Source organism: Alexandromys fortis, unplaced genomic scaffold, assembly GCF_014885135.2.
Source record: "Alexandromys fortis isolate MF-2015 unplaced genomic scaffold, M_Fortis_MF-2015_v1.1 scaffold_399, whole genome shotgun sequence".
Classification (NCBI taxonomy): Eukaryota; Metazoa; Chordata; class Mammalia; order Rodentia; family Cricetidae; genus Alexandromys; species Alexandromys fortis.
This window is the reverse complement of record NW_026068268.1, coordinates 357871-383897: the sequence shown is the minus strand read 5'-3', so window position 1 is coordinate 383897 and position 26027 is coordinate 357871. Positions and strand designations below refer to the sequence as shown.

At 53.2% G+C, this 26027-nt stretch overlaps 2 protein-coding genes across 12 annotated transcripts in view; both read right to left on the bottom strand.

Moving 5' to 3' along the window:
* Positions 1 to 4563, bottom strand: part of Crip2 (cysteine rich protein 2) — a 15089-nt gene extending 10526 nt beyond the window's left edge. For 2 of the 6 annotated variants that reach the window (XM_050131953.1, XM_050131958.1), the window contains exons 1-2: positions 4419 to 4563; positions 1469 to 1621 (exon numbers count right to left, since the gene is read on the bottom strand). In XM_050131953.1, coding sequence (XP_049987910.1) covers positions 1469 to 1621; positions 4419 to 4461 — 196 coding nt within the window. In that variant the 5' untranslated portion in view covers positions 4462 to 4563. Of the gene's footprint in view, positions 1 to 60; positions 291 to 385; positions 510 to 810; positions 906 to 989; positions 1059 to 1130; positions 1272 to 1468; positions 1622 to 4418 lie in introns of those variants that run through there. The other 4 variants (XM_050131954.1, XM_050131957.1, XM_050131952.1 and 1 more) reach the window with 4 other exon arrangements.
* Positions 4564 to 7852: 3289 nt separating this feature from the next.
* Positions 7853 to 26027, bottom strand: part of Mta1 (metastasis associated 1) — a 39683-nt gene continuing 21508 nt past the window's right edge. For 3 of the 6 annotated variants that reach the window (XM_050131947.1, XM_050131946.1, XM_050131949.1), the window contains 15 exons: positions 21482 to 21599; positions 18113 to 18215; positions 17260 to 17359; positions 16784 to 16972; positions 14629 to 14703; positions 14224 to 14282; positions 13796 to 13911; positions 13344 to 13495; positions 13053 to 13242; positions 12832 to 12921; positions 11482 to 11634; positions 11208 to 11243; positions 9033 to 9064; positions 8596 to 8747; positions 7853 to 8517 (listed from right to left, as the gene is read on the bottom strand). In XM_050131947.1, coding sequence (XP_049987904.1) covers positions 8367 to 8517; positions 8596 to 8747; positions 9033 to 9064; positions 11208 to 11243; positions 11482 to 11634; positions 12832 to 12921; positions 13053 to 13242; positions 13344 to 13495; positions 13796 to 13911; positions 14224 to 14282; positions 14629 to 14703; positions 16784 to 16972; positions 17260 to 17359; positions 18113 to 18215; positions 21482 to 21599 — 1716 coding nt within the window. In that variant the 3' untranslated portion in view covers positions 7853 to 8366. Of the gene's footprint in view, positions 8518 to 8595; positions 8748 to 9032; positions 9065 to 11207; positions 11244 to 11481; positions 11635 to 12831; positions 12922 to 13052; positions 13243 to 13343; positions 13496 to 13795; positions 13912 to 14223; positions 14283 to 14628; positions 14704 to 16783; positions 16973 to 17259; positions 17360 to 18112; positions 18216 to 21481; positions 21600 to 26027 lie in introns of those variants that run through there. The other 3 variants (XM_050131948.1, XM_050131950.1, XM_050131951.1) reach the window with 2 other exon arrangements.

The window sequence follows — 26027 nt, the reverse complement described above, 5'->3', positions numbered from 1 at the left end:
GCACAGACACAAAGGGGACAGTGGGTAGCATAGGACATGCCGAGGTAACACACAAAGAAATAGGGCTGAAATTCTGGGCTATTCTGGAGACTACCCAGGAGGCTTCCTCCTCCACCACTTAGGCCCTGGGGTTTGCAGGCAAGACACACTGAGGCAGGACTAGGCAGCAGGTCACTTTCCCTCAGGGCCAAGTAAGGGATCCTGAGGACAGCATGTGCAGATCTAAGGCTGAACTGTGCCTTCAGGGTCCTTGTCATAGATATAGCTGCCCACAGCACCGGTATTCACTCCTGTGAAGAAAAGTGGCTGGGGTGGATGAGCAGGAACAAACAGGGATCTGGGGAAGGAAAGAGGTCCCCGCGTCCTCCACCCTCACTATACGCACCCTTGGGTCCAAAGAGAATTCCATAGCAAGGCTTGTGGCAGTAGGGCTGGCCGTCATGCTGTGGGCAGCGTAGGGAGAGTGCTGAGCATGGACCCCACTCCATACTTCCCAGACGAAGTGAGACCTTCATAGTGTAGGAGTCGCCTCCCTGAGGTCTTGGGCTTTAGAGTTCCTGCGCCTGCCCGCTCCCTTTGACAGGGACAGTAGAGCTCCAAGGAGAGCAGCAGATCTGCCCTCTAGTGGCCAGAGCGCAGTCCACAGAGCCTGGGGCAATCCCAGGTCAGGGGCAAAGCAGCAGCAGAATTCCTTGTTTCCTGTACACCCCCCACCACCACCAGTTCCGGAATCCCGAGTCTAGTACGCTCTTCCTCCCTGTCCCCTCCTTAAGACCTGTTTGGCTCCTGCATCGCAACTGCACCCCTTACCTCGGCATGCCCGCCGGGAGTCAGCGTCTTGGAGCAGCGCTCACAGCGCAAGCAGGGCCGGTGCCAATCCTTGCCCAGAGAGGTCACCTTCTCGGCTGGAAGGGAGGAGGACGGTCATGGTGGCAACCCCTACCCTGAGGCACAGTTTCCCTGAATCAGGAGACTGGGCAGTCACTTACCAAAGTACACCCTCTTGTTGCATCGAGGACACATGTTGGGTTCCCCCGTGAATGTAGTGACACTAGAGGCTGGAAGGGAGAAGTTAGGTCAGGGTGGACCTTGGCCACCCATACCTGACCCCCACCCAGAGCCTATCTCACCTTTGCTGGGACCTTTGGGCGGTCCGCTCGTCTTCCTCTCCTCTGTTCGCACCACAGGGACCTCGATGGGGCCAGTGACCTGAGGGCCCTCAGCCAGGGGCTTCTCATAGATGTAGGAACCAGCGCCCCCTATATTCACGCCTGTAGGTGGCAAGCGTGCCAACAGGAGGCTAAGGATCGGAGGCCTTGACACCCCCCATCCCTTACACAAAACTCCCAAGGCTGCTTCAAGGCTTTCCAGGTTAGGGGTGGCACAAGGGAGGGGGAGGTAAGAGCAGATGACACCCCTACCCCACCCAGCACCCACAGGAGCTGCCCCTGGCTGAGACTCTGCTTACCTTTGGGTCCAAACAGTGTGGCATAGCAGGGCTTGTGGCAGAAGGGCTTCCCATCATGCTCAGCGTGGCCCCCCGGGGTCAGTGTCTTGTTGCAGCGCTCGCATTTGAGACAGAACTTGTGCCAGTCCTTGCCCAGGGAGCTCACCTTCTCGGCTGTGGGTTGTAGGAGGTCAGGGCCGCATTCCTGTTCCTCTTCTTGTAGTCCAGAAGCCCACATCCCTCCATTTCACACCACCTGGTGATATCATGCCCCACTCCCACCCCACCCATGGTGGCTCCATGATTAGGCTACTGTTAACATCCAGTACTGTTACTGTCCATCAGCCATCCTGGAGTCCTTTTCTCCTTGTTCAAGCCTAAGCAGTTTAACCCCTCAATGTCTGTTGACTGCACCTGTTTCTACCTGCTCCTTCCTCACACTCATAGTGCCTCTCTTCACACCTGTGCCCCTCCCCCAAAGCCCACGCGAGCCAGGAAAGCCCCAGTACTGAGACGACAGCCCTTGCTCTTCAGCACCAGGTGAGGGACCAGCAGTCCTGGTAGCTGCAGAGCCCTATTTGGCTTCCTTCTCCTAAGCCTGAGATCTCTCCCTCCACCCTCTGCCTCCAGCTGCCAGTTTGGCGCCAAAGGTTTGTGATCAGCAGCTGAGGATTGTGAGCATGCTTCCCCCACCACCTCCACAGCTATGACTGCTGAGCCACATCCCAATGGACGGAAGCTTGGGCCTCCCCAAGGGAGTAAGGCAGGAAACGGGTGGAGAAGTGGGCAGGAAGAAGGGCCTGAGCTGAGAGCAGAGCCAGAATTCCAAAGGGAAGGGGCCAGGCCGGAGCAGAGTGGCCGCGGGGGAGGCGGGAGGGGTGTTATGCTTGCTTGGCTCTGGCACTGTACTCAGGATAGAAGAAAAAAGCTCTCCAGCCTTCCTTTCTCAAGAGTGGTCTAGTGGTCCCTTTGGGGCCAAGCCTCCTCTGGACAACCTTGGCAAATACTAGGGAGCGCAGCCTACTCTGAGAGTCCCACCCCACCCCCAGGAGGTGCTGCTGCTGGGCAGCAAGCCTGGATCCACCATGCGGCCAAGTCTGGTTCTCCACAGCCCTAACTTGCTGTGCATGGACAGGACAGGGCATCCTCCAGGAACCCCCAGACCCTTGCCCTCAACAGTATCACTTAGTTCCCTTTGTGATTCCAAGACACAAGTGATCCAGAACCCTGCTCTGTCCAGAACAGGCAAGAGCGACCTGGATAGAAGCAGGCTTGGCTCCCATGCCTGCTTGGCATCCTCTCTCAGTGCAGTGATAAGGAGGTTGTTGGGATGGCCATCAGTGGCTGTGGCAGCTGCTGCCCAAGGCTGCCAAAACCACTCTGCTCTGGCCAGCTCTGGGATTCGGGCCACGTGGGGGCAGGGCACTGACCCTCAGACCCACTGGTTGGGTCGATGGCCCCATTACAGACATAAATTGGGAATGCGGCATCGATTGAGCCTAATAGCTTGGGAGGGGAAGGTCTCCTACCTGGTCACATGTTCTAGAGGGCAACCTGGGGTCCCTATGGCCTAAAGTCTACTCAGATGTGGACAGCTGGAGCACAGCCTAGCTGGGTGGAAAGAGCAGCATTCTGGACCCCTCACCTCCCCATAGGACAAAGGCCAACTGACTGAGGAGCCTTTGTTTTCTGCATAGAGCCAGAGGCGCCCAAGCAGGCAGAAAGCTTTTTCCGTGTGGCCTGCTGGCCAAGGCCCCAGAGAGCCCAGAGCTTGCCTGGCCAGAGGCAGAGTCATGAAGAATGGCCCTGAGGACTGTCCTCACCCTGAGATTTGCCCGACATCCCTTGGTAGGAAAAGGACTGAAATCAGACATTCTGTCCCTCCCCTCCAGGAGGCAACAGGAAACCCCTGGCTCCAGGCCGCCCAGAACAACTCCAAGCCAAATCCTGTCCCTCCCCTCTGGGAACAAACAAAAGTGGCCTCTCCTCTCCTCCGGTCAGCTTTAGAAGTCCACTGACCTGGACACTCACGACTGTTCTGAGATGGTCATAGAAGGGGACCCTGTCTTTTCAGGCCCGACGTCTTCCTCTATTCTGGCCCTGAGTCTTATCTTTTGGTGGGCTGCTACTCGGGAAAAGTTGTTCAGCCTGGAGCATAGCCCCAGGAGGTTAGCAGTTCAGGGAACAGGGGATGCCTGATAAAGGTGACCGCCTTCAGAGGCCACCTTAGCAGGAACCAAACATTCCTGCATACTAATACCTTTTTCCCTGCTGGCCTAGAGCTCCAAGAGCCCAGGGTCCTAGACTCTCACGTGTCGCCAGTGCCCCACCCCGCCCGGGTGAAACTGCCGAGGCAAATGGCCAAGAAAGGGAGCAAGCTGAGGCATGTAAGAGGAAAGGCCGAGGTCGCCCCCGCTTGGACTGAATCCGGAATCCCGGCGGAACCCAGACCTGGTACAGAGGTCTGGGCAGAGGTCGGAGTGAGGACTGGGGTCACTCACTACTCTGGGTCACACTACTGGATCCACGTGTCGTCTAGTAGGCAGCAACAGTGTGAGGCGGAGATGCCGGGACCCAGGGAATCTTATCGGACCTGTCCCAGGCGTCCGGCTTCGTTGGATTCCTCCCCAAACAGTGCCGCTGAAGAAGGGCCATGAGCTGAACACGCGGCTGGCGAGGAGGGCGCTCCCGTCCCGGCAGACCAGGACTTTGCGTACCTCGCCCAAAGCCTACGGGTCGCTTCCTAACCCACCCGACGCCACAGCCTCTCCAGGATCCCAAGTGGCTTCCCTTGCCCAGCGCAGCCCCACCTTCGAGCCTTCGGCCGCATCCGTGTGAGCAGCGTGGCGAGCTTAGCTACCAGCTGCGCATCCCACGGACCATGGCTGCGCACCCGGATCCAAGTACACAACGGGGTGTGGCTCTGCGCCAGGGGACTGGAGGCGAAGGCAGACGGCGGGAGGATACTCACCGAAGTACACGGTCTTGTCACACTTGGGACACTTGGAGGCCATGGTCCCTGTGCTCGGTAGGTCCGCGCCCTCCACCCGAACTGGTCTCTGCGCCGCCGCCCGCGTCTGCCCCGCCCGCCTCCGGATGTCAATTGGCTCCGAGACCTGGGCGGGGCCTCAGGAGCCCGCCCCCCAGGACGCCAGCAGCAAAGCACACGGCAGGCGGGGCGCACCTGCCAGGGTTGGAGGGGCCGGGCCTGGCGCCCCCTACCCCACAGTGAGGTGGTGTCTACAGGGATCGCCCGCAGTTTCCATGACAACATCGTGGCCTCTAGCTGAAGAACAGACTTGGGGTTTCCAGCCCCAGGCCCCGACCCCCCCTTGTCTGGCTCGTGTAAGGAGTGGGTGCGAGAAGCCCGCGGGATGCCCCCCCCCCACTCCCGCCTCCCGGGCGCCGCCTCCCTTTGTTGCCTCGTTTCCATAGCAACGGCCTGGGCTAACAGAAGCACGAAGCATTGGATTCCGGGCGGGGCGCCGCGGTCCTGTCTGTGGTGCTGAAGGAGGGGCGGGAGAGGCTCACTAGTAAGCTGCCACCACTTCCAAAAACAGCCTAAGAAACCACTGGGATGAGTGGGGGCGGGGTGGAAACAGGCAGTGCGGGCTCTGAGGAGGCAGCAGGTGCACTTGCGCCTTAAGGTTCCTCCCCAGCTCTATCCTAGGAGGAGCAGGGTACCGGTGAGTTTCCTCTAACACCTCCAGCTGTGAGAGAGCCCCAAGCCCATGACTGCTGCTGGTCTTCCTCAGGCCAGGGTCTCTGACTCCCAGAATTCTGTCCCCTATGCATTTTGTAGGGTGGTACAACTAGAAATCCTGCCAGCTAGATCCTGCCTACCACCTTGCTATTCTTCAGATACAATCCCCCTCCCATTTCTCCTTACCACTAGGGGCTTCCCAGTAGGGCCTCTCCTACTTTTTGATTCCATCCTGTAACTCCTGGATATAGGAACCGAAAAGAGGACCCAGGAACCCGCAGACCTCTCTCTGAGCCTTTTGACCAAACCTGGGCATTGAGTCTGGGAAACAAACACCCTTTATGTCCCAGACCCTGATGACCTGACCCAGTATGGGCAACTGACTTCAGAAACACCACTCCCACTGTCTTCACTGCTGGGCTGGACACTCATATTTCATTTCTCTGCCAGCCCAAGGACTGGGAGTCAAGTGGTCTCAGGTGATCCCTGGTTTACTACTATTGCTCCATGTGATGGCCTCTCCCCTTCCTTGCACACATATCCTGAAGCTACTGCCATTTCCATGGTGACAACAGCTCAGAAACATGTGCTGCCCCCCCCTCCAAGCCTGATTGACCAGCCTGACCAGCTCCCCCTGGGCACCCCTGGACACATGCCAGCCAAGGAAAGAGGCAGGTTGAGGAGGCCTCCCAGTGCCTTCCTGGACAGGGTCCCTCCATTCATAGCCAGGTTCCCGTTCATTGTCTTTCCCAGCTGCCCATCTCAGGAGTCCTGCAGAACCTAGCTAACAGCTTGCTTAACCACCCACCCCTAATATTTGCAGTGAAAGACAGGGCTAACAGGGCTAGGCTAAGGTAGTCTTCTAAAAAGGCCTCAAGTGTGCCCAGCCCTGATGAGAGTAGATAGGAACAGGGCCCTCCAAAAGAATGGCACGTAATACTGGCTAGATGCCCAGGGTGAGAAGGGGATCCAGCAAGGAGTGGGGATGCATGGGGCTGTCTTGTGTCTGGCAAGAAGGCACATGGGCCAATGACAAAAACAGTGGCCTTGGCCTGCACATCTGAGGCTGTGAGGGCAAGAGGGCAGTAACAGGACAGCATGAGCAGGGACAGAAAGGCATCTCTGCACACACACCAGCCAAGGGAAGGGGTACGTACGGGGCTCCACAGTGCCTTCCTGGTTCTGTTCAGACAGGTCACAGGTGCCCTGTACCAAACCATCTTTACTGTACTTCTTGTCCTCCACGCAGTATGGAAGACAGCAGGATGTGGAGCAAGTTACGTTTTTTTTCTCTATGGTCCCGGCAAGAAACAAAGTATCTTGGAAATTATATTTTCATGTGTCCTGCCCTCAGAACAGGGTCACAGGTCTACTTTATAGGAAACCCATGACTGGGTTGGGACAGTTAGGCCCTAGGCATGACAAGGCCTGGGATGAAGGTTCTAAGACATGACTTGGGCAGGTATGCAGGCTGTTTTTAGATCAGGTCTTCAAGTCAGTGCCAGTCCCTCAGGTCATGAGTGCCTGACCCTCACAGAATGTCCTCTGCCCATTTTCTCTGTCAAATAGGGCTTCAGGATAAAGCCCACCAGCCTATGTTCACTTCCCGTTCTTTGCCTTGGCTTTGATCTCCCAGCAGCCAGAGGTGGACACATAACCCGACACACTGGCTTTGGTGCTGTAGTGGGCACTGGCTGAGGCACTGAGGTGAGTCAAGGGCCTGAGGACAAGGGAACTAGATCAGAAGGGGCTTGAGCCGAGAGCCATGCTCCCTGCAGACTCCCACATGGGAAAAGGACTCAGAGAAGGCCCTTGAAGACTGGACAGTCCTGGAGCAGTACCGGACAAGATGAAGACCAAGACCAACTGGGGCAAGAAGCTAAATGACCCTAGGAAGACGGGGTACATGTCACAGCCCTGTCCCAGACACCTGGCCTGTCACCCTGATAAGCCCCATCACAGGCTCAGGAAAGCAAAGATACCACCCCTATCTATACCGAGTGGGAACGTAAGTGGTTTCTATTTTAATCCCCCATCTGAGATTTCCACATATCATAGGCGCCTGAGTAGGGCAGGAGAAGCGGGAGGCAGAGGCCAAAATTCCCCACTGCTCCCAGGGAGGGGCTGGCTGACCCTTTTCTTGACCAGCTGAGGCAGCAGCCTGAGGGATGATGGTTTGTAGAGCCAGCCCTCCTTCTTCCAGTAGCTGGCCAGGCCTGCACCTGTCTCTAGGCGGAGATAAGATTTCTGAGCAGAAATCTGAGTAAATACTTGAGAAAAGCACACCTGCTCGGGCAGCCCAGCTTAGGGCAGCAGGCCTGACAGCTGGGGGCATAGTGGGTGGCCCCGAACCTCAAGCTTTGTGAAAAGTTGTAAGGCCTCAGGTAGGGTCCGCTCCCATTGCGGCACGTGAGTCAGTTTTAGCATAACATCGAGAGTGGAGGTCCTCACCAGTCAGCCCCTTGCTTCCCCTCTGGGAAGGGCAGCGGGCACTGGAGCAAACACCCGCAGAAACAGGTCTCGAAGCAGTACACTCCAGACTGAGTGACCCCAGAGCACTGAGCTGAGCAGCATTTGGCCTGACCTGTAGCTATGGCCCATCTTCCTGGGCCTGACCATGTACCTGCCAAGAGGGGCAGGGTGGGGCGTCAAGGCCCTAAACCAGGAGAGCGACTTGGAACAAAGAACACAGAAGGGCTTGCTGGGGTTTTCCTTTTTATGAGATTTTTTTCATTGTTTTTGTTTAATATGAAAATTACTTGAAAAGACAAGGGACCAACCCTGCCAGGCAGCTTGGCCGCTGCTGGCCTCACCAATCCTAACATTCCAGGTGTAAGTTACAGAACTCAAGTTCATCTACAAAAAAAGTAATAAAAATAAAATTTAAAATGGCACCTTCAACAGAACACAACAAAACCTTAAAGCCCACCCCGGTGAGAAGCCCTGTAGCAGCACAGGACCCGGGCATTCCTCATCTCTGCTCCAGCCAGAAAGTAAACACAAAGCTAAAAAAGACTCCTCGGTGTCTTGGAATAAGTTAGACCACACTTCTTCCCCCGCATGTCCACCAGAGGAGCAGTTTCTCTGCATGTGAGGGCGGGAGTTGGGGCACTACGGAAACAGAGGGTGGGGTGGGCAGCAGTCTGGTGGGGGAGGGAGGCCGCCTGGCCTCTGGTGGAGGGCCCAGGCAGGCCGCACGGCACTGTGGGGGGCTGCCTAGTCCTCAATAACAATAGGCTCATCGTTGACTGGTGCAGGTGGGGGTGGCCTCAGCGGCAAGGCCTGGCTCTGGCGCAGGGCAATGGGTTTGTAGGGCCGGCGGGCAGCACGCTTGGTTTCTGAGGATGAGAGCAGCTTGCGGATTTTCCTGCGGGAAGAGGTGAGCCAGTAAAAACCAGAAGGTGGTAGCCGAAGACTCCCATCCCGTCCCAGGAAAGGCTCCAACCTGGTCTCCTCTGTGGCCATGTAAAATACATCGTCTGGGGCATCAATCCAGTTCATTCGCCGCCGTTTGACAGGAGGCAGGGAGCCACCACGGATGAGGCGCACTTTGGTGGGGTAGGACTTCCCGTTAAGCAGGAGATTCCGACTTGGTCCCTGTGTTGAACAAGAGGTGGATATGAACACAGCAAGATAGTGCCGGCCTTACTTTACACATCTCAGCCCAAGAGCCCCACTTCCTGGACCTCAAGGTTCCACAGTAAGGCACCCAGCCCAGGTAGGGAGCTCCTGGGGGGTTGTTCAGGCCTCAGTGTTCTGGGGCTAGGCTCCCTGTTAGCCTGGCCAGGCTGGGGAAGAGGGACTACCTGGGCCACTTCCCCATCACCCCAGGGATATGTTCACACACAGAAGTGTGCCAAGTCTCTTGTCACCCACTCTTACCATGTGCCTGGTCTGTCCATGGTTTGCCAGACCTGATGAAAAAGAACACAGAGTGAGACCAGAGCAGGGGAAGCATGTTCAGCACCCACTAGTGCAGGCCATTAGGATGGAGGTGAGGGATGATCCTTCTGAGGCCACCCCCTCCAGCCAAAGCCCACACCCAAGGGGCCTGTAAGAGCTTCTCAGCTAGCCCAGATGGTCCCATAGCTCTGCCAACCCCGAGGGCCACCTGGCCAGCAGAAGATGTAGCAGTTTGGCTCCTTCCTGTGAGACGGCTACCCACTCCAGCAGGCCAAGGCAGGTAAAGTCTAGTGTATACCAAGCAACAGCCTGCAGAGCCATGTGTGCATCACCAGCCCTCTCCCTTCGTGGGGCAGTCATTGTCTGCCGGTTGCTCACATGCTAAAAGCAGTTATTCTGACTCCAATAGATGTTTGTAGGCTGAGGGCCTAAAAATGAACTGAGATGTCAATAGCATGAGACTGAGAGGCACAATCTAGGCTCTGTCAGCAGGAACCCAGACGGGTCCACCCCAGGAACCACTGTCTCCTACATCTGCTGGCACAGGTCTCTGAATGGCCTGGTCCCAAGCTGAGGACAAGACAGGACTCCTCTACTAGGCCTAGCCAGTGCCACTGAACCCATGGCAATCTGTCAATCATCAAACACTCTTATTAGATTTTCAGACTGAGTCTAAACACATATCTCAGTTACCTGGGACCAGAGATCCTCCTATCTTTAGACTCCAAAGGTGGGGATTACAGGTGTGGCCCGTCTCTTAAGAAGTGAGAGCCTGTCCTACCTCCTCTACCCTATTTTGGCACCCTGGATCCAGCCTCTCCCCCTGCAAGTTCATTTAGCTGTCAGGCGCCCCAACTTCCTGGTCTACAGTACCCAGGCAGAGACTACCTGCTCATGGCACCTGTTGGGACCCCAACCCTGTGCCCACATAAAGCCCTACTACAAAAGCTACTTACCCAGGTAAGTGCCTGCCAGAGTGATGAGGTGGCAGAGAGAGAAGATACACACTAGAGTTAGAGTGAGCGGCATGCACATGGCAGCTAAGCCGCAAGGCAGAGCAGCAGGCAGCATGGGGCGGAGGTTAGTGAGTTAAGACCTAGGGTGCCCAGAGTTCTCATTCACCCTGCTTATGCAAGGCTGAATCGTGAGGCCTACCACAACACCACAGGGTAGGGCCAGTCCATGGCTCCTAGGCTAGATCTAGTACTGAGACCTGGTCTTACAGTTTCATGACACTCACTTCTCTTGTGGCCTGAGCTGCCTAGACCACTCACAGAGCCAGCAAGTCCCCACCAGGTCCTGGTTGGGTCCCCACTGCAAGACATAACTGTATAATGGACTTTGAGAAATTCAGTGGAAGTGCACAATTTTTTATAGAGGCCAGAAGCAAGGTCTGGGAAAGCTATGCCTGAACCCCTGGTTTGAGGTCCAGTAACATGCCAATCCCACAGCCAGACAAAAGGGATATGTCTTCCTGGGTGCATGACAGTTGGCAAGCTTCCAAAACAACCTTGAGGGGGAGTGTCCTGAGGTACAACTGGATAGTCACTGCCTACTGTTATCCCCCAGACTCTTGTCCTGACAGCTTGGGAGGGGCCTGAGTGGGCTCATGCTCCTTGGCTAGTTTTTCCTGGCTACCCGCGGGTCCAGCCTTAAACACTAACCCCCACACTGACATCAGACTTGGTACTATTCCTCAGGTCCAGAGCAGGCTCATTTCCCACAGTCCTTTCCCCACCAGGAGAATCTCAGCTAACCATCAGCAGATACAAAGATCATATGTAGCCCAGCCACCAACCCATCCCTACTATCCCCATCAGGCAGGGCACACAAAAACTGCAGGTAGCACTAGCGGCCCTACAAGCAAGGCTGAAGGCATGCGAGCAGTCACAGCGCGACAGCAGTGGGGGCACCAGGGCCCTCATGCAAGGACAGTCCACTCAGGGCTCAGGCCAAGGCTAGAGACCCAGGGCTCATGGGCCCTCTACCAAGTTATAAGTCTACAAGAGCACAGGTGTGTGGGCTGCGGCCTGGGTCTGTGTGGGCTGCCCCTGTACGTGCCCTGAACCTCCCAGTCTGCTGGTAGACAGCACACACAGGCATCACGACAGGACTCGGACATGGCACCCCACCAGCGGCCGCCCCAGGCCTTACCCCTACTGGGCATCAAGAGGCGCTTCTTCATGTTGCCTGGCAGTGCCCAGGGACAGGAGAGAGAGGGAGAGAAAACACCATCAACTAAGCCAGTTGAATAAGGGTCATGTGGAGGCCCAGGGCTAGTCCCCCAGCCCCCAGTAGGCCTGGCCTCCTCCTCACAGGGCCAGCCCTGCAGCTCACACTCACTGGCCTCCTCACAGGGCCAGCCCTGCAGCTCACACTCACTGGCCTGCCCCCTCCTCACAGGGCCAGCCCTGCAGCTCACACTCACCATCCACCCCATTGTGCTGTTCATAGCTCCTCTTGCCAAGGATGGTGGGGGAGCCATTGTTGATGACAGGGGCTGACTTGGCAGGGGTCAGACTGCTGAGCACACTGGACGAACTCTTCACAGGGTCAGGCTTAGGGGGTCGGGGATGGGTCTCTGTGAGCATGAAAGAGGCAAGGGCATTAGAAACAGCAGTATAAGAGGCTCCATGCAGTAATAATACCTTCCACCCTGAAGCCCCACTGACTAGGCTGGAAAGAAGCGGTCACTGTCTACCAGAGCAGCCTGAAGCTGGGGATCAAAATAGCAGCAGGGCTACCTAGGATATCTTCAGGAGGGATGACAGCCAAGCAGAGCCCAGCTGGGTAAGTGCTAAGAGCTTACAAGATCCAGACACAGCCCATAAACACAGCAACCCCATCAGACAGCCTTCACATCCAGGCCACCAGGTCTGAAGGCAGAAAACTGGCTACTGGCCAGACACTGAGCTGCCTGGCTGGCTGAGCAAGGATCTACCCCACAGAAGGCGGATCCTAGCACTGACCACATCCTCCTACAGAACAAGGGCAAGGCTGGCCCTGGGGCCTAGGACCCCGGATAGGGAGCAAAGCCAAAGACACTTGTGTCTGCAATGAACACACTTAGCTCATGGTTCTGGAATGTCCTTTCTAGAAGGACTGCTACCTCCATGCTGGAGGACTGACTCACACCCACTTAAACACTGCAAACAAGTGAACCCAAGTGTCTGGCTTGACCTCAGAATGTGCCATTTCTAAATGGTCAGTAGCACTGCTTAGAGATCTCAACAGTGTTCAGATCAACACAAGCAAGGCACTACCCCTGCAAGGCTGCTAGCCAGAAGAGCACCTTGACCACCAGGGGCTCAAAAAGGCCTGCAGTGTTGTCTGATTGTTGGGGAAAGGCATCCTTGCAGTCAACCCTGTCTTGGTAGACTTATAGGTTGGGTTACGCCTGGCATAAACCCTAGTCAGAAGTCAGGTGTGGTGGTGCACTCCTATAATCCTAATACTTGGGAAACAAAGGCAGGAATCTCTGTGAACTTGAGGTCAGCCTGGTCTACAGAGTGACTTCTGGGGCATCCATGGCTACACAGAGAAACTCTGTTTCAAATAGGACACAGGGCTACTGGGTATGCCAGAGATTAGAAGCAAAGGGCCTGGGACTCAGGACCAATACGGGGACAGAAAGTAGCACTGTTCTCTGTGGGTATTCCTGAGCCTGGCACAGTGCAACTTAGGCCAAAAGGGTAGTTCTGGTGATCACGCAGAGTTTCCGAGATGGGCTGCTAGGATTAAAGTTAGAAAGCTGTGTGCCACCCCTCCACCAGCTTACCAAGGTACCGGAGTACAGCCTCCAGGGGCTTCCGCGCTACCTGCTTCAGCACCAGCGGGCTCTGGGACGCTTCGGGCAGCCGTGCCGTGCCTACAGGAGGACGAGGTAGAGTAAAAGACTATACTCCCCAAGAATCAGGGCCCTGACCTTTACCCCAACCTAGACACTCAGCTTGGTTGTGGTTTCTGCTGGCGCCAAGAAAGGGAATAGGGATGACTCACATTCAGCCTTGATTGCTGCACTGTTGATGGGCATGTAGGGGTGGCGTGCGGCATGCCATGGCCGTAGGATCTCACGGCATAAGCGCCGGGCAATGCGTGTCAACTTGGTAGTATGCAGGTAGAAGGCCTGCCTTGTCTTCATGGCAAACTTGGGGCTCCCACTGCTCCGGGCTGGGATGCCATGGGGACTCTGTGAAATGGGGCACACCACCCCAACACAGCACTGTGACTGGAGGCCAAGGACCTGAGGCCTACATGCAGCAGCTGACAGGTATGGCATGTCCCACTTACCATGTTATTGCGGTTTGGTCCCGGCCTCTCTCCATCTAACCGGGTTGGCATTTTCAAGCCACCATATTTCTTCCAATATGTCCAACAAGATGCGCAGAGGCGACACTGCATGTTAGGGGGACCCCAAGAATACCACTGGTAAGACTGTGTGGCTACGGACAACAAAGTTGGAAATAGACGGATTCTTAAGCAGAACCAACGGTGCAGAGAGCATCCCAGTGTCCCCACCACCACCACCACCACCCCACCCACTGGCCCAGGGCCAAAGCAGGTCCACTTTACATTCCCGTGGAAGACTTCCAAACCACCCCCCCCCCCACTGTAGCCCCGTTATGGTGAGTCATTCCAGTTCTGGGCACAGGAGCCTTCAGGGGCCCCATGAGCGCCATAACCACATAGTAGCATTCCCGTGGCCCCTGCTGCCCATGGTGGGTGCCAGGTACAGCACTTACTGTAACAGCTCTCGCAGGCCCGGCCGGCCCCGGGGCTCTGGCCTGGTGTCCCTGTGCCATTCACTACACTGGCCTTGACACTGTTGACGCTGATCTGGTTTGGATTTGGCTTGTTACTGATGGAGGAGAAGGATCAGTCACAGGTGCCCTGGGGTGTCTGTATCCCAACAGACATCCCTGTACCCCTGGTCTGTTGTATTCTGGCTGCCATACTCCATGCCCCAATATGCTGAGCACTAAACCCAGCTTGACTCCAGGGTCAAAAGAATTTGAATCCTCATCCCTCCTCCCCAGCTAAGAAGCTCATGAAAAGGGTGACGGAGGTTCCCTGACTTAGCTCAGGAGGCCACTGACCCCAATGGATCCTAAGAGTCCCACACCCACTGCCCATCTACCATTGGCCCCCAGGAAAATAAGAATGAACTTACTAGTTGGGAATATAAACCTGCTTTAACTTGCTCTCTGCTTCAGCTGCTTTCAAACGTTTCTTAAAACAAAACAAAGGGTTAGGTAGGTCACCAGGCTGGCCAAGGCAGCAGGGAGACCACAGGGAGGGGGACATCATTGTTTTTCCATCACTGGCTCCCTTGGAAAAGACTTGTGAAAATTTTGCATGGCCTCCCTCCTGGCCAACCTAGGACTAGGAAGTGGAGGTGTCAGGCTGGCTAGGGTTCAATAATGTCCCTTCCCCCCAGTCTCTGAGTCCTCTAGGGACCGTGGCTCCTTCCTCTTTGCTCCAGTGCTTAGGGAAGGCATGAACACATTAATGGGACTATATGGGGACTGTGGGGAAGGACGAGGTGGATGTGGTGTGGGAGGGTGGGATGGCCCACCTGTTGGACGTATCTGTCGGTGGTCTTCCACATGTAGTAATACTCAATGATGCTGGTGAGCGACTTCCATGGGAGCTGGGGGAGAAGGCGACATCATGGGTAGCAGAAACAGGACTACTGCCCACATAGGTAAGGAGTAGGGTAGCAGAGGCAAGGGCAGCGCTGGAGTATCAATTCTGGTCCCCCACACAACAACAAACTCCCTCCCCTGCTTGCTAACAACAGGAAGTGGGTGGCTGACCTTCCCTTGAAAACTCAGGCTAGAACCTGACAAGAACTTGGTTCTGTCCTCACTAAGGACCAGGCACGAAAAGGACAGGACTGGCAGACCTTGTTGTCTTGCCCTTCTGCCCATCACGAGACAAGAGCAGGTCCCGACGACTGTGTCACCATTCTCAGTGCTTTGCTCTTGTGCTCTTTGTCCTCTGAGCACAAGAGTGTCCAAAACGAGACGAGAGGCCCTTGTGCCACCCACAGCCAATGCTGTGCTTCTCCTTGGCAGGAAAGCCAGCTGTGCTGCTTCTCTGGGGTAGTTAATTCTACAGCTTCTTACAGATTCTTTATTCTTCCCCTTAGTATTTTGCTCAATGTTGAGGGCTGGGGTGGCCTTTATCTTTCAGCACACAGTAGTGTGTAAGAGCCCCTTGACCCTGCTCCTCTTCCAGTGCTTCCTGGGCCACAAGCCAAGTGACTGAAATCTTTTCACCTCAAGCTACTGTTTAAAAAAATGGCAGTTGTAATTTCAAAGGGCTCAATGGGTTGTTTTTGGCAGTGGTGGGGATCAAACCCAGGGTATCGCCCATGCAATCAAGCATTATACCACTGAGTTATACCCCAAGACTAGGGCTTCGGTCTTTACAGCCTAGCATGGTAGTTAGAAATGTCATCTGTTTCTTTAGTATCAGCTCAGCTTTATTTGCATGAACAATTGGCCGAGAGCAGACTCATGAAAGTGTGTTTTGTGGCATGGGGTTTGTCTGTTCTGTGGACAATCAATCCTGTTTCTGTATCTGGTTCACTTGATCCTCTGGCCAGTAGGCCTTGCTCTCCAGCAGGTGGCTCTGCAACCCTTTCTTTTGAGTCTCGGACAGACTCAGTTTATCTGCAGAATGGAGTCTAGAAATGTGCCGATTCTCCAGGGCTGTCCACCCATTGGAGCAACCATGTCTAGCCCTCCCTCAAATGCTGCCAGCTCTGTTCTAATTGCTGTATTCTTTCTATCCCATTCTTCTAACTACTTTCTGTCTAAAAAGGTTATGCTCACTTTATTTATTATTTTTTGTTTTGTTTTAAAGACAGGGTTTCTCTGTATAACAGCTCTGCCTTTCCTAGGACTCACTCTGTAGACCAGGCTGGCCTTGGACTCACAAAGATCTGCCTGTCTCTGCCTCCCAAGTGCTGAGATTAAAGGCGTGTGCCACCACTGCCCAGCTGTCTAGCAGAGACCTGGGTTCTGTGGGCCTCCTGGGGCTACGCCTTCTGACTGTCGGCCCTTCAAACCTCCTGTCCATGCCTATGCCAGCACTCTGCATGCTCCTGGCTCTCCCACCCTGGTCTGGACTTGCTGCTGCTGAGTTTGTTGGTTTTGTAGCAGGCTCTCACTGTTACCCAGGTTGGTCTCAAACTCATAATTCTCCTGTCTCAGCCTCCTGAATGCTGGGATTATAGAAATATTTCAACATGCTTAGCCTTGCTATTATTCTGACAGTGCTCCCAATGGACAACAGAGTCCACTCACTATAACCTCAAGGCTGTAGAGGTGGCCCAGCTGATTCACCTCCTTCCCCAGAGTGTCTGCAGGCTTTCAAGTCAAGTTTAGCACTATTCAATCCTTTGGGGAGTTGGGGACTCTGAGGGCTTCGGCCACTCAGTAAAGACCCTGAAGTCTTTACTGTGATTTACATAGGAGTGAGGCTCAACTTAGTTAAGAACAAAACAAGTTCAAGCAGTTTTGAGGATGGGTCTGGTAAGTCTTGAGGATGGGTCTGGTAAGTCTTGAGGATGCCCCCAAGGGAAGCTCCTACACAGTAGAATCCTAGCTCCACAGTGAGTGCCTATGCCCAGACTGAAAGGGCAGGGGCCTGGACAGGCACAGGCATCTTCCTTGGTGAGAGATGGGGCCTGGCTAGCCACTACCACAGCCTCAAGCACTTACAAAATCTTGTTGAATGTCTGTGAAATCCTTCCCGTATTTTTCCAGAGCTTCCTCGAAAAGGTTGGCTTCTGATGCTGACCACTCCTCCATCTCGTCCCTGCAGAGCACCGGCCCCCCCTGCGGCACGAGGGCTGAGATGGCCTTGGAGATGTCGTAGATGTTCTTGTGCAGCGTGTCCATAGCATGGAACTGTAAGACAGCAGGGCTCCCTGGGTCCAGGCTGTCCCCAGGCCCTAAGGAGTATCTTCCTCAACCTGGGATATGACCCCCCACTCTTTCAGGTCTCAAGGTAACAATCTAGTAGCTGCCAAGGCCCCTGGGTGGGAAATCCTCCCTAACTCCCTTGGCATATGTTAGACAAATCTAAGGTGTACCAGAAGATACTGAAGTCCTCAGTTTCCTTGCTAGGACCCTCTATGCCTCTGCGGCTGTTGGACCCCAGAAGAAAGCAGGGGAAGTGGCAGTGACCCACTCACCAGGGTGATGTCTCGGGAGGCTGCTGCGGCACTCATGTGCAGGCTAGGCTGCCGCACGGAGCTGCTGCAATCCAGGGCCCGTGCAAAGGTGCCCACGGAGCTGGGGAGAGGGAGATTCACTAACCACCAGAGCTGGAGGGATTGCCTCCACCAGGCAAGTCAGTGAGGGCCAGGACCCAAGTGGCACACCCACCAAAGGGTCTCTGGGGTTCAGTTGTAGAGGAGGCCAGGTAGAAGCTGCATGAGCAATTTGGTGGCATCTGAGTTCCCATGTGCAAATGAGTCAGGGTAAAGAACATACAAAAAGTGCCTCGATGCTGGTTAGGAGAATTCTCCATCTCCACTATGTCTGCTGGAGATCTCTCTAAGGGGAGCTGCCTCAGACCTGGGAATGCCAAGCCTCACCGTCTGTGGCAAAGGTAGACAGGGCTCCTCCTGGGCCATGCTGGAATTCACTTGGGCTTCAACTGCCCTGTGGGCTCAGCACTGGTTCTCTAGGTCCTACCTCCTTCATTCAAGCAGCCTCCAGCCACCCACTCAGACAGCTGGGAGCTCTTTAGCTAGATCCTAGCCTAGTCCTGGGAGAAGCGCCTGCCTATGGTGGAGATAGACCTCAGGGCACACAGTAAGAACAGAGGCCCAGACATACAGGTACACTTGTCATGGGGATCTGCAGGAACCCAGGATGTTTGCAGCCATAAAAGGTTGCATCCATACTCAGGAAAGGTCTGAGCAGGAAACAAGGGCGAGACCATGGACTTCATGTTGGATGTACAAATGAAGGCTCCGTGTCCCCAAGACCCACCACCATGCTGCAGGCAACAACTTGCTTACCCCTGGTTATTGGACTCACCGGGCCACTACAAGAAACTGGTCAATCTGCTTATCCACAAGTGGATTGTGGGCTTCCCACACCTTGGTCTCCAGTTTTGACTGATCACGGCCATCCTCCTCACCTATGGGAAACAAGCGTTAGAGCAGCAAAGGCTGTGGGAAACACTCCAGAGTGAAACCAAAAAGTCTGTTTGTTCCCCAGGCCCCACGGTATCACTTTTCCCCAGGTGATGGGAAGTGCTGACTGGGGGGTGGGGCAGTACATACACCCATACACATAACCTACCCGGCACTTGGCCCGGGAGGGCTTGTACACCCTATACATACCCAACACCCGAGGCTGGGCATGACCTGGGGAAGGGAGGGATCTGTTACTCTGGGAGTTATGGGACAATTGGTGAAGAAATAACTGTAATCATGAAGAGCACACAGCAGCACTGAGAGTCTAGAGAACTGTATCGTGAGCCGGGCCAGGCCTGACTCTAGGGAGATGCCCCAAGGAGAAATCCCACAATCATCCATTGTCTGACTCTCCAGCCAAGGACTACATTCATAATTTAATGAAGGTATCAGGCTTCGGGATTTGCATCAGATCCAATCAATTCCCCTTTGGTCCTTGGCATCAATGCACCATGTGTCCATGAACAGCCAGTACTTGAGTCCCTGCAGGGTACTGGGTTCCAAGTCAGGGCACGGAGCAAGCTCTCTAATAAAAGGACTGGATGTCTCCAAGGAGGTATTTCTGGTCCTCTTAAAGAGTTACTATCTCTAGGCCCTAAATCCAGGGCAGGGCAGATCACAGAGGATGAGGGTACTGAGTCGGAAGCCCACCACCGCACTTCTGTGGACAAGACCATGGACTTCACGGTCCCAGTATGGACCATGGTAAGGATTGAGGAGTTTGTATCATTATCAGGTTCTCTGGCAGTCACGGTCCACCGCTGGATTCTATAATCTTTAGCCTATGCAGGCCTAGTACAGGGGCATTTCCTCAGTGTTGTGGGTAGGTTTCTCTCTTGGTATGGACTGCACTCAATCCCTTCACCTGGAGACACAGTGTGTAATGCTTAGTATTCCAAGGTTCCAAAAACCAAGACACTGGTCAAAGCAAATGATTTGCAACTGTCTGAAACTGAGAGCAAAGAACACCAGAGGATTCCCACCTACACTGCTCCTTTGAAATTTCCAACATAGTTAATGGAGGCAGGTATTCAATTTCATATTCAAATTCAAAGAGGGACTGTGGGTAGGGATGGAGAGATGGCTCAGCAGTTAAGAGCATGTATTCCAGAAGACCCAAGTTCAAGTCCCAGTACCCGAATTTCCAGTACCCATGTCTAGCAGCTCACAAACACCTCTGATCTCTGTGGGCACCCCTGACACATGGCATACACACACATGAATAAAAGTAAGTATTTTTAAGAAAGACATCATGGGAAGCAACTGCCTTTGGGTCAAGAGGCTACAGAGGAGTACTAGGAGGGAAGAGGCCACGGTGGCAGGCCATTCCTCTGGGACCCTGAGTGGCTCTCTTAGGGATGCATTCTCCTAGCACTCACCAATGAGCCAACAAATGCCTGGGACTCATGGAACTGCTGGATTCCGAAGAACAGATGCTCCAATCGAGGTCCTCTAACCTTTGAGACCTCGCCAAGTTTCTGGTCCCTGTGTAACCTAAGCTCATGTAGATTTCACAGGCAAGGCCTCTGTTACTTTCCTCCATCTCTTCCCCTGGCCAGGCTAAGAAAGCAGATACTGTGGCTTCAGCCCAGGAGGCTGGACATGGTTCAGGACTGCTTATAGAGCCTCAGAGCTGGGGCTGTTTGGGGAAGAAGCTGAACTGAGGCCAGCACAGGGAGCAACTGGCTGGCTCTGGCTAAGAGGCTGTGCATGGGCATCAGGATGCCTAAGTGTCAGAGACTCAACCATGAGACAGAAGTCAACAAAGCAGTCTACTGAACACAGAACTCAAGAGGGAAGCACCCTTGTATCTAGAGAGCCAGCTGTTTGATAAGCCAGGTCCCACCCAGCTGCCACCCAACTGGGCTTAGCACCACATTCTGAGATTAATAAGCACAGAAAACAAAGAATAAAAAGCACCAAAGTTAAAGAGAAGGACACGCAAAATGACGTGAACATGTGCTGACTAGGGCCAAGTACTCTAAGGCAGCAATGCACTGTACTAGCACAGCCTCAGACTACGTACTACTCTCTTAAATTGAGCTAACAGTTAGATGGGATATGGAACCTCTGACAGGCTATTGGGACAGAGCCTGAGCGCTTTATTAGGGGACAAAGGCCAGGGTCTTGAGCTCATCAGATCATTCTGCTAGGGCTGCTGAAGGAAGATGTGGGGGGACCTGCAAGTCTCAGATGCTATGTCAGAGTTGGTGGGTGTCAATCTGCTCTGGTGGTGGTAAAATCACTTCTGACCAAACCTGAGAAACTGAGTTTGATCTCTGTGACCCACCATTATAGGACAGAACCTATTCTTGCAGGATGTCCTCTGACCACCAAACCCCTAAATACAGATTAATGAATAAATAAATGTGATTTTACACCACCCCAAAAAGGAGGTGGTGTTGAGATGGTTCAGTATGCAAAAGTGCTTGTAGCCAAGCCTGACAATTTGAGTTCAATCTCTAGAACCCACATGCTAGAAAGAGGTGACTCCTACACGTTGTTCTCTGACCTCCACAAGCACACTAAGAACCTGAACTAATCCTGGGTTTCACAGGGTAGGTCTTCTGCCCTCTACACACCTCGCACAAATGTAAAAACTACAATGAATCAAGTGTGGTGGCTGCCTCTGTATCCTCAGCGCTTTCAAGGCAAGCAAGAGGGCAGGTCAGTTTGGGCTATGTAAAATGAGTGAGACTCTGTCTCAAAACAACTGGGAATGAATAGGGCTGGGGAAATGGTTCTTTCGTTAACAACACTGACTGCTCTTCAAGGGAACCTGAGTTCAACTGCCGGCACCCACAGAGCAGCTCACAACTGCCTGTAACTCCACCCACAGAGATCCAACACCTTCTTCTGACTCCATGGGCACTGTACAAAAGTGGTGCACCAATACACTTGCAAGCAAAATATCCACACACACGAAATATAAATAAATACGACGAATGGGGCTGGGGTTGTGGCATGTGACAGAGCAGCTGCCTAGCAGAAACAATATAAAATCAAAGTCATAATGAACCGCCAAAGGGAAATCCCAGATCACGAAGCTCAAGGGGTTCAACAGGTGGCTCTTGGATTTGAGATTTGCTTCTGGATTCCAATGTCCCCAAGGAAGGAGGTGTTGAAAGAGCCGAAGTCAAGGTTACCGAGGTTCCAGCTACAGGTACTACTTCCAGCTTCCTCTCTCCTGGCCCAGCCTGAACCTCACCTTCTTTTAGCAAGTCGGTGATGTCAGCCTGGTACCGATTTCCTACTCGGATTTCCCCTTTATCAGCCAGGAGGGTCTTCTGCTGTGGGTCGTAGACTAAAGAATAGAAGAAGAAATCCTGAAAAACACCACACAAGACAGGCGTCAGGTGAGTTCTCTACCTCCAGCTGCTCTCAACAAGCCCATTCAGTTCTGACGGTGTATGTGTGTATGTCCTGCCTGACCATGACCCTGGGCGCAGAAGCCCCCACAGCAACAGAAATGAGGTAAGAACTGGGAGGGAGGGCTGGAGAAATGCCTCAGCGGTTAAGAGCATTGCCTGCTCTTCCAAATGTCCTGAGTTCAATTCCCAGCAACCACATGGTGGCTCACAACCATCTAAAATGAGATATGACACCCTCTTCTGGCCTGCAGGCAGACACACAGACAGAATACTGTATACATAATAATAATAATAATAATAATAATAATAATAATAATAATAATAATAAAAAGAAAAACAAACACTGGGAGGGAACCTCCTCAAACTGCTGCTGCAGAAGGTGCTTGTCTGGTTAGGAACTAAGAGTTTTTGAGTCATGACCTTGCTAAGGTCACCAGGCATAGCCCCCTCACAAAAGGCACCGTCTTTTTGTCACAGCAACAATTTCAATTCAGCTTATAAAGGCCGGGCATAGTGGGCATCCTAGCACTTGAGAGGCAGACCCAAGCTCTGTGAGTTCACAGCCAGCCTGATCTATACAGTGAGTTCCAGAACAGTCAGGAGTATATAATAATCTATCTAATATGCCACCAGCAGCTTGTGCAGGGGACGGGGACAGAATTCAATTTATGAGAGCAACAAAAACCAAGGTACCTAGGAATAAATCCTACAGGCTGCAGGTAGGCAAGCACAGAGGTGCACCAAGCAGAGCTGGACACCATACCAGGCTGCAGCTTTCCATGGAAGACTGAGCTCAGGCTTTAGTCCCACTGCTCCAGTCTCATTCCTCATAGGAGCATGGTGCTGGTTCTGAGTAGGAGTCTCCTGGGATCAACTCCTCCCCATCTGACTCTCAGTGCTTCCAGTCATCTAGAGTTCCTGACCTGCACCTGTGCACTGTGCCCCCCCCCACCTGTTGCCCAGCTCTTCCACAGCTCTTGGGCTGCTGGTCCTCATCTTTACATTCCATCCCATGACTAGCAATTCCTCTGCCTCCTTTCCTAGCTCCTATTCTAAATCCTGCTACCACTCTGAAAATGACTTCTTTCAACTGCTGTATTGGGGCGTTAGTACCACATACAAGACCTGTCAATGATGGTCGCTGTTGTGATCCAGCTGCCCTCACTCCCCCTGACTGACAGCCAAACTTCCTTGTGGTCTGTAATTGACAAGGATGTTTGTGTTCTTTCTGACCAGTGTGTCTCCACAGAAGGAGTAGAGGTATAAAAGGTTGCTGGGAAAAATAAAGGTTGCTGTTCTTGCACCTGAAAGAAGCCTCAGTGTGTCAATCCTAGCACCCCCCACCAGTCTTGGTATCCAGGCTGCGCTGGCTGCAGCAAGTGGAGGTCCCACCGAGATCTGGAAAGTGGGGATATGTGAACAGGATTGCTCCAGCCACCAGCTAAATTGAGGAGCGTATTGGGGAAGGTAAAGTGTTTTTATTTTTCATCCCTAGAGATAACTCTGAGGGACATCCTCCAAAAGATAAGTAAGTATAAAGAAGCAGGAGGGTGAATTGAAAGACCTCAAAAAGTAACTGAAACTCTTAAAGCAACAAGGCACGGAAGTAACAAGGAAGACAGCCAAACATTTTTTTTTTTTTTTTTTTTTTTTTTTTGTACAGGAGGGGATTTAAATGTTCCAGGTTGGGAACAAGCTAAGTCAGATTAAAAGGAGTATGTGTGTCTTCATCCCCAGAGATGCTCTGAGGGATGCCCTCTGGCAGCTGGCAGTAAAGAGGAGGCAGGAAGGTGAGTTGAGGGCCTCAAAAGATAGAATGTGTAGAGATATATGTTATTGTGTTGTGTTGTCTTTTGTGTTCTGGACTGGAGAAAGACATTTGATTCTGGGAACTGCTAAGAAAGGTATTTTGACTTTAAAATATGGGCCTAAGGATTTGATGCTTTGGAAAAGAGTTTCTGCTTTTGTCTCCACAGAGGATGAGAACCTGTGGATTCATTGCAAATTTACACAGTCTGAATCACCAAGACCCCCTGAAATGTTGATGTAAAATACCCTCAAAAATGCAGCACCCCTGCTTATCAGGAAGTAGCCAGACAGGTTGATGACACCCAAACTCCCTAAAAGATTGTAAAGTGGGGCCCCTTCAATGGTTCCAGAGCAGGAGCAGTGAGCCTGCTTCCCTGAGTTCTGCTCCACTCCATGCAGGAGTTTGTATCCAGAGTGAGTGCGCTGGGGCCAGAAGGCAGCTGGAGCAGAGCTTTGCGACCACAGCTACTGCTGCCAGACTTGCTCTCTCACAGACTGTGCAGACGGCTGAGACTGTCAACCAGCAGACTGAAAGAGTCAGCAATGCTTTGGACATTCAAAATGTTCTTAATGGACATATTCAATTGGGCATATTGACCTTAAACCAACAAGTGGCTCTGGTTCAGGAGCAAGGGGACTATCTTTGGACTTTTCAACAGTTAATCATGTTATGTGTGTTACTCATGGCACTGTATTGCATGCTTCTGCTACTGTTATGGAACTCAACCATCATATGAGAGGGTTTGGAATGCTGCTTTTGTTAATTTTACCACCCAGTTAGTGCATGCTAGATGGTTGCAGCGCTGGTCTGGCTCGTTGGCGCTGTCAGTCCTGGGGATACTTGGTCTAGGGCTATGTGTCTGGGTAGTCACGGATGGGTAATACTTTGGGGGCAGGATGTTACCTAAGATGGAATATTAGAGGGCTATTCCTCATGGCAGGCAAGGTATTATAAAATAAAATGGGGTAAGTTGTGATCCAGCTGCCCTCACTCCCCCTGACTGGCAGCCAAACTTCCTTGTGGTCTGTAATTGACAAGGATGTTTGTGTTCTTTCTGACCAGTGGGGTCTCCACAGAAGGAGAAGAGGTATAAAAGGTTGCTGGGCAAAATAAAGGTTGCTGTTCTTCCGCCTGAAAAGAAGCCTACGTGTGTCAATCCCAGTACCCCCCACCAGTCTTGGCATCTAGGCTGCGCTGGCTGCAGCAGGCTGCTTTTCTAAAGGGTCCAGCCCACCCAGTGGACAGTGTTGCTCTCCCAGACCTGTCACTGTTCAGACCCTATACCACTTCTCTGAATTACAAAAAGCATAGCCTGTTTCATGCTAAGTCTCACTAGTAGGAAAGTCTGGGTGGTCTGACCATACTAGGCATCCCTTTCATTGGCTCTTCTCTGTGGTAGGGGCTGCTCTTTTTGGTGGATCCCTGTTTCTTTTTTTGGTTTTCTGAGACAGGGAACTTACTCTGTAGACCAGGCTGGCCTCGAACTCACGGAGATTCACCTGCCTCTCTGCCTTCCAAGTGCTGGAATTAAAGGTGTGCACCACCACTGTCCAGCAGAGTCCGTTTCTTGAGACTTTGCCTGTGAGGGCTGAGGCCTAGGCAAAGTATGATTCTCAGAGACTACTGGTAGTTATGCCTGGTAAGCCACAGGTATGGGTGGGGGTGGGGGGCTGGTTTCAGACACACACAGAAGTGAGGTACCCAGCCAGAAGCAGCAGGAACCTGCTCCTCTCATCACTCAGGTATTGCATGTTTCCTAAACATCTAAATGGAAAACAGTATCAAAGAACACATGAGCTTTACCACCTGGAACCCTGCCTAGGCTGTCTGTGTGCCACCCTACTACTGGGACTGCTACTGTGTGAGCCATATTACCACTGGTCTTTGGCTCACAAATGCTTGTGACTCTTCCCATCCTGCAGTCACCCTTCTCCACAGCTGCCAGCAGGGGTCTTTCCAAAGTCCTCTCTGCCCAGGAGAAACATTCCCAGCAGCAACCACAGCCTCTTCCCTAGACTCCTGTGCAGCCGATAATCCTCCACAGCCTCTTCCGTAGGCCCTGCCTGCCTGGAGGACTGTTGGTGCACATCTCATGGCTGCTCAGATTACTAGTCCTGGAGGAATTCAAGAAGTCTCACCAGAACACGTCCATGGCTGCTCAGACTAGTGGCCCTGCAGGGGCTCATGTAGCAATAGCTGAACCACCATGTCAAACTATTTCTGGGCTCTGCATAGCAGGAATGGGGCTATGGCTGAGAACATGGGGTAGCATCCCTACAGAGTAGGTTCACAGTGAGCACTGCATTTAGTCAAGCCCTGTGTAAGGGTGTGAGCTGAGCTCAGGCCATATTCTGCCATTCTGGTACTTTCAAACTTCAATGGCATTCCCTGAAGGCATATGGTAATGGGGCCCTATCTAGGCCAGCCTGAGCTGGCTGTACATGGGAGCCTCAGGCCACAAGGCTCAAACTGAAGTAGTAGAACCCTAGAGGCTGGGAGGCTGGGTCCCAGGGAGGATATGGTGGTGGTGGTGGAAGAGGTGGTGGTGGTGGTGGTGGTGGTGGTGGTGGTGG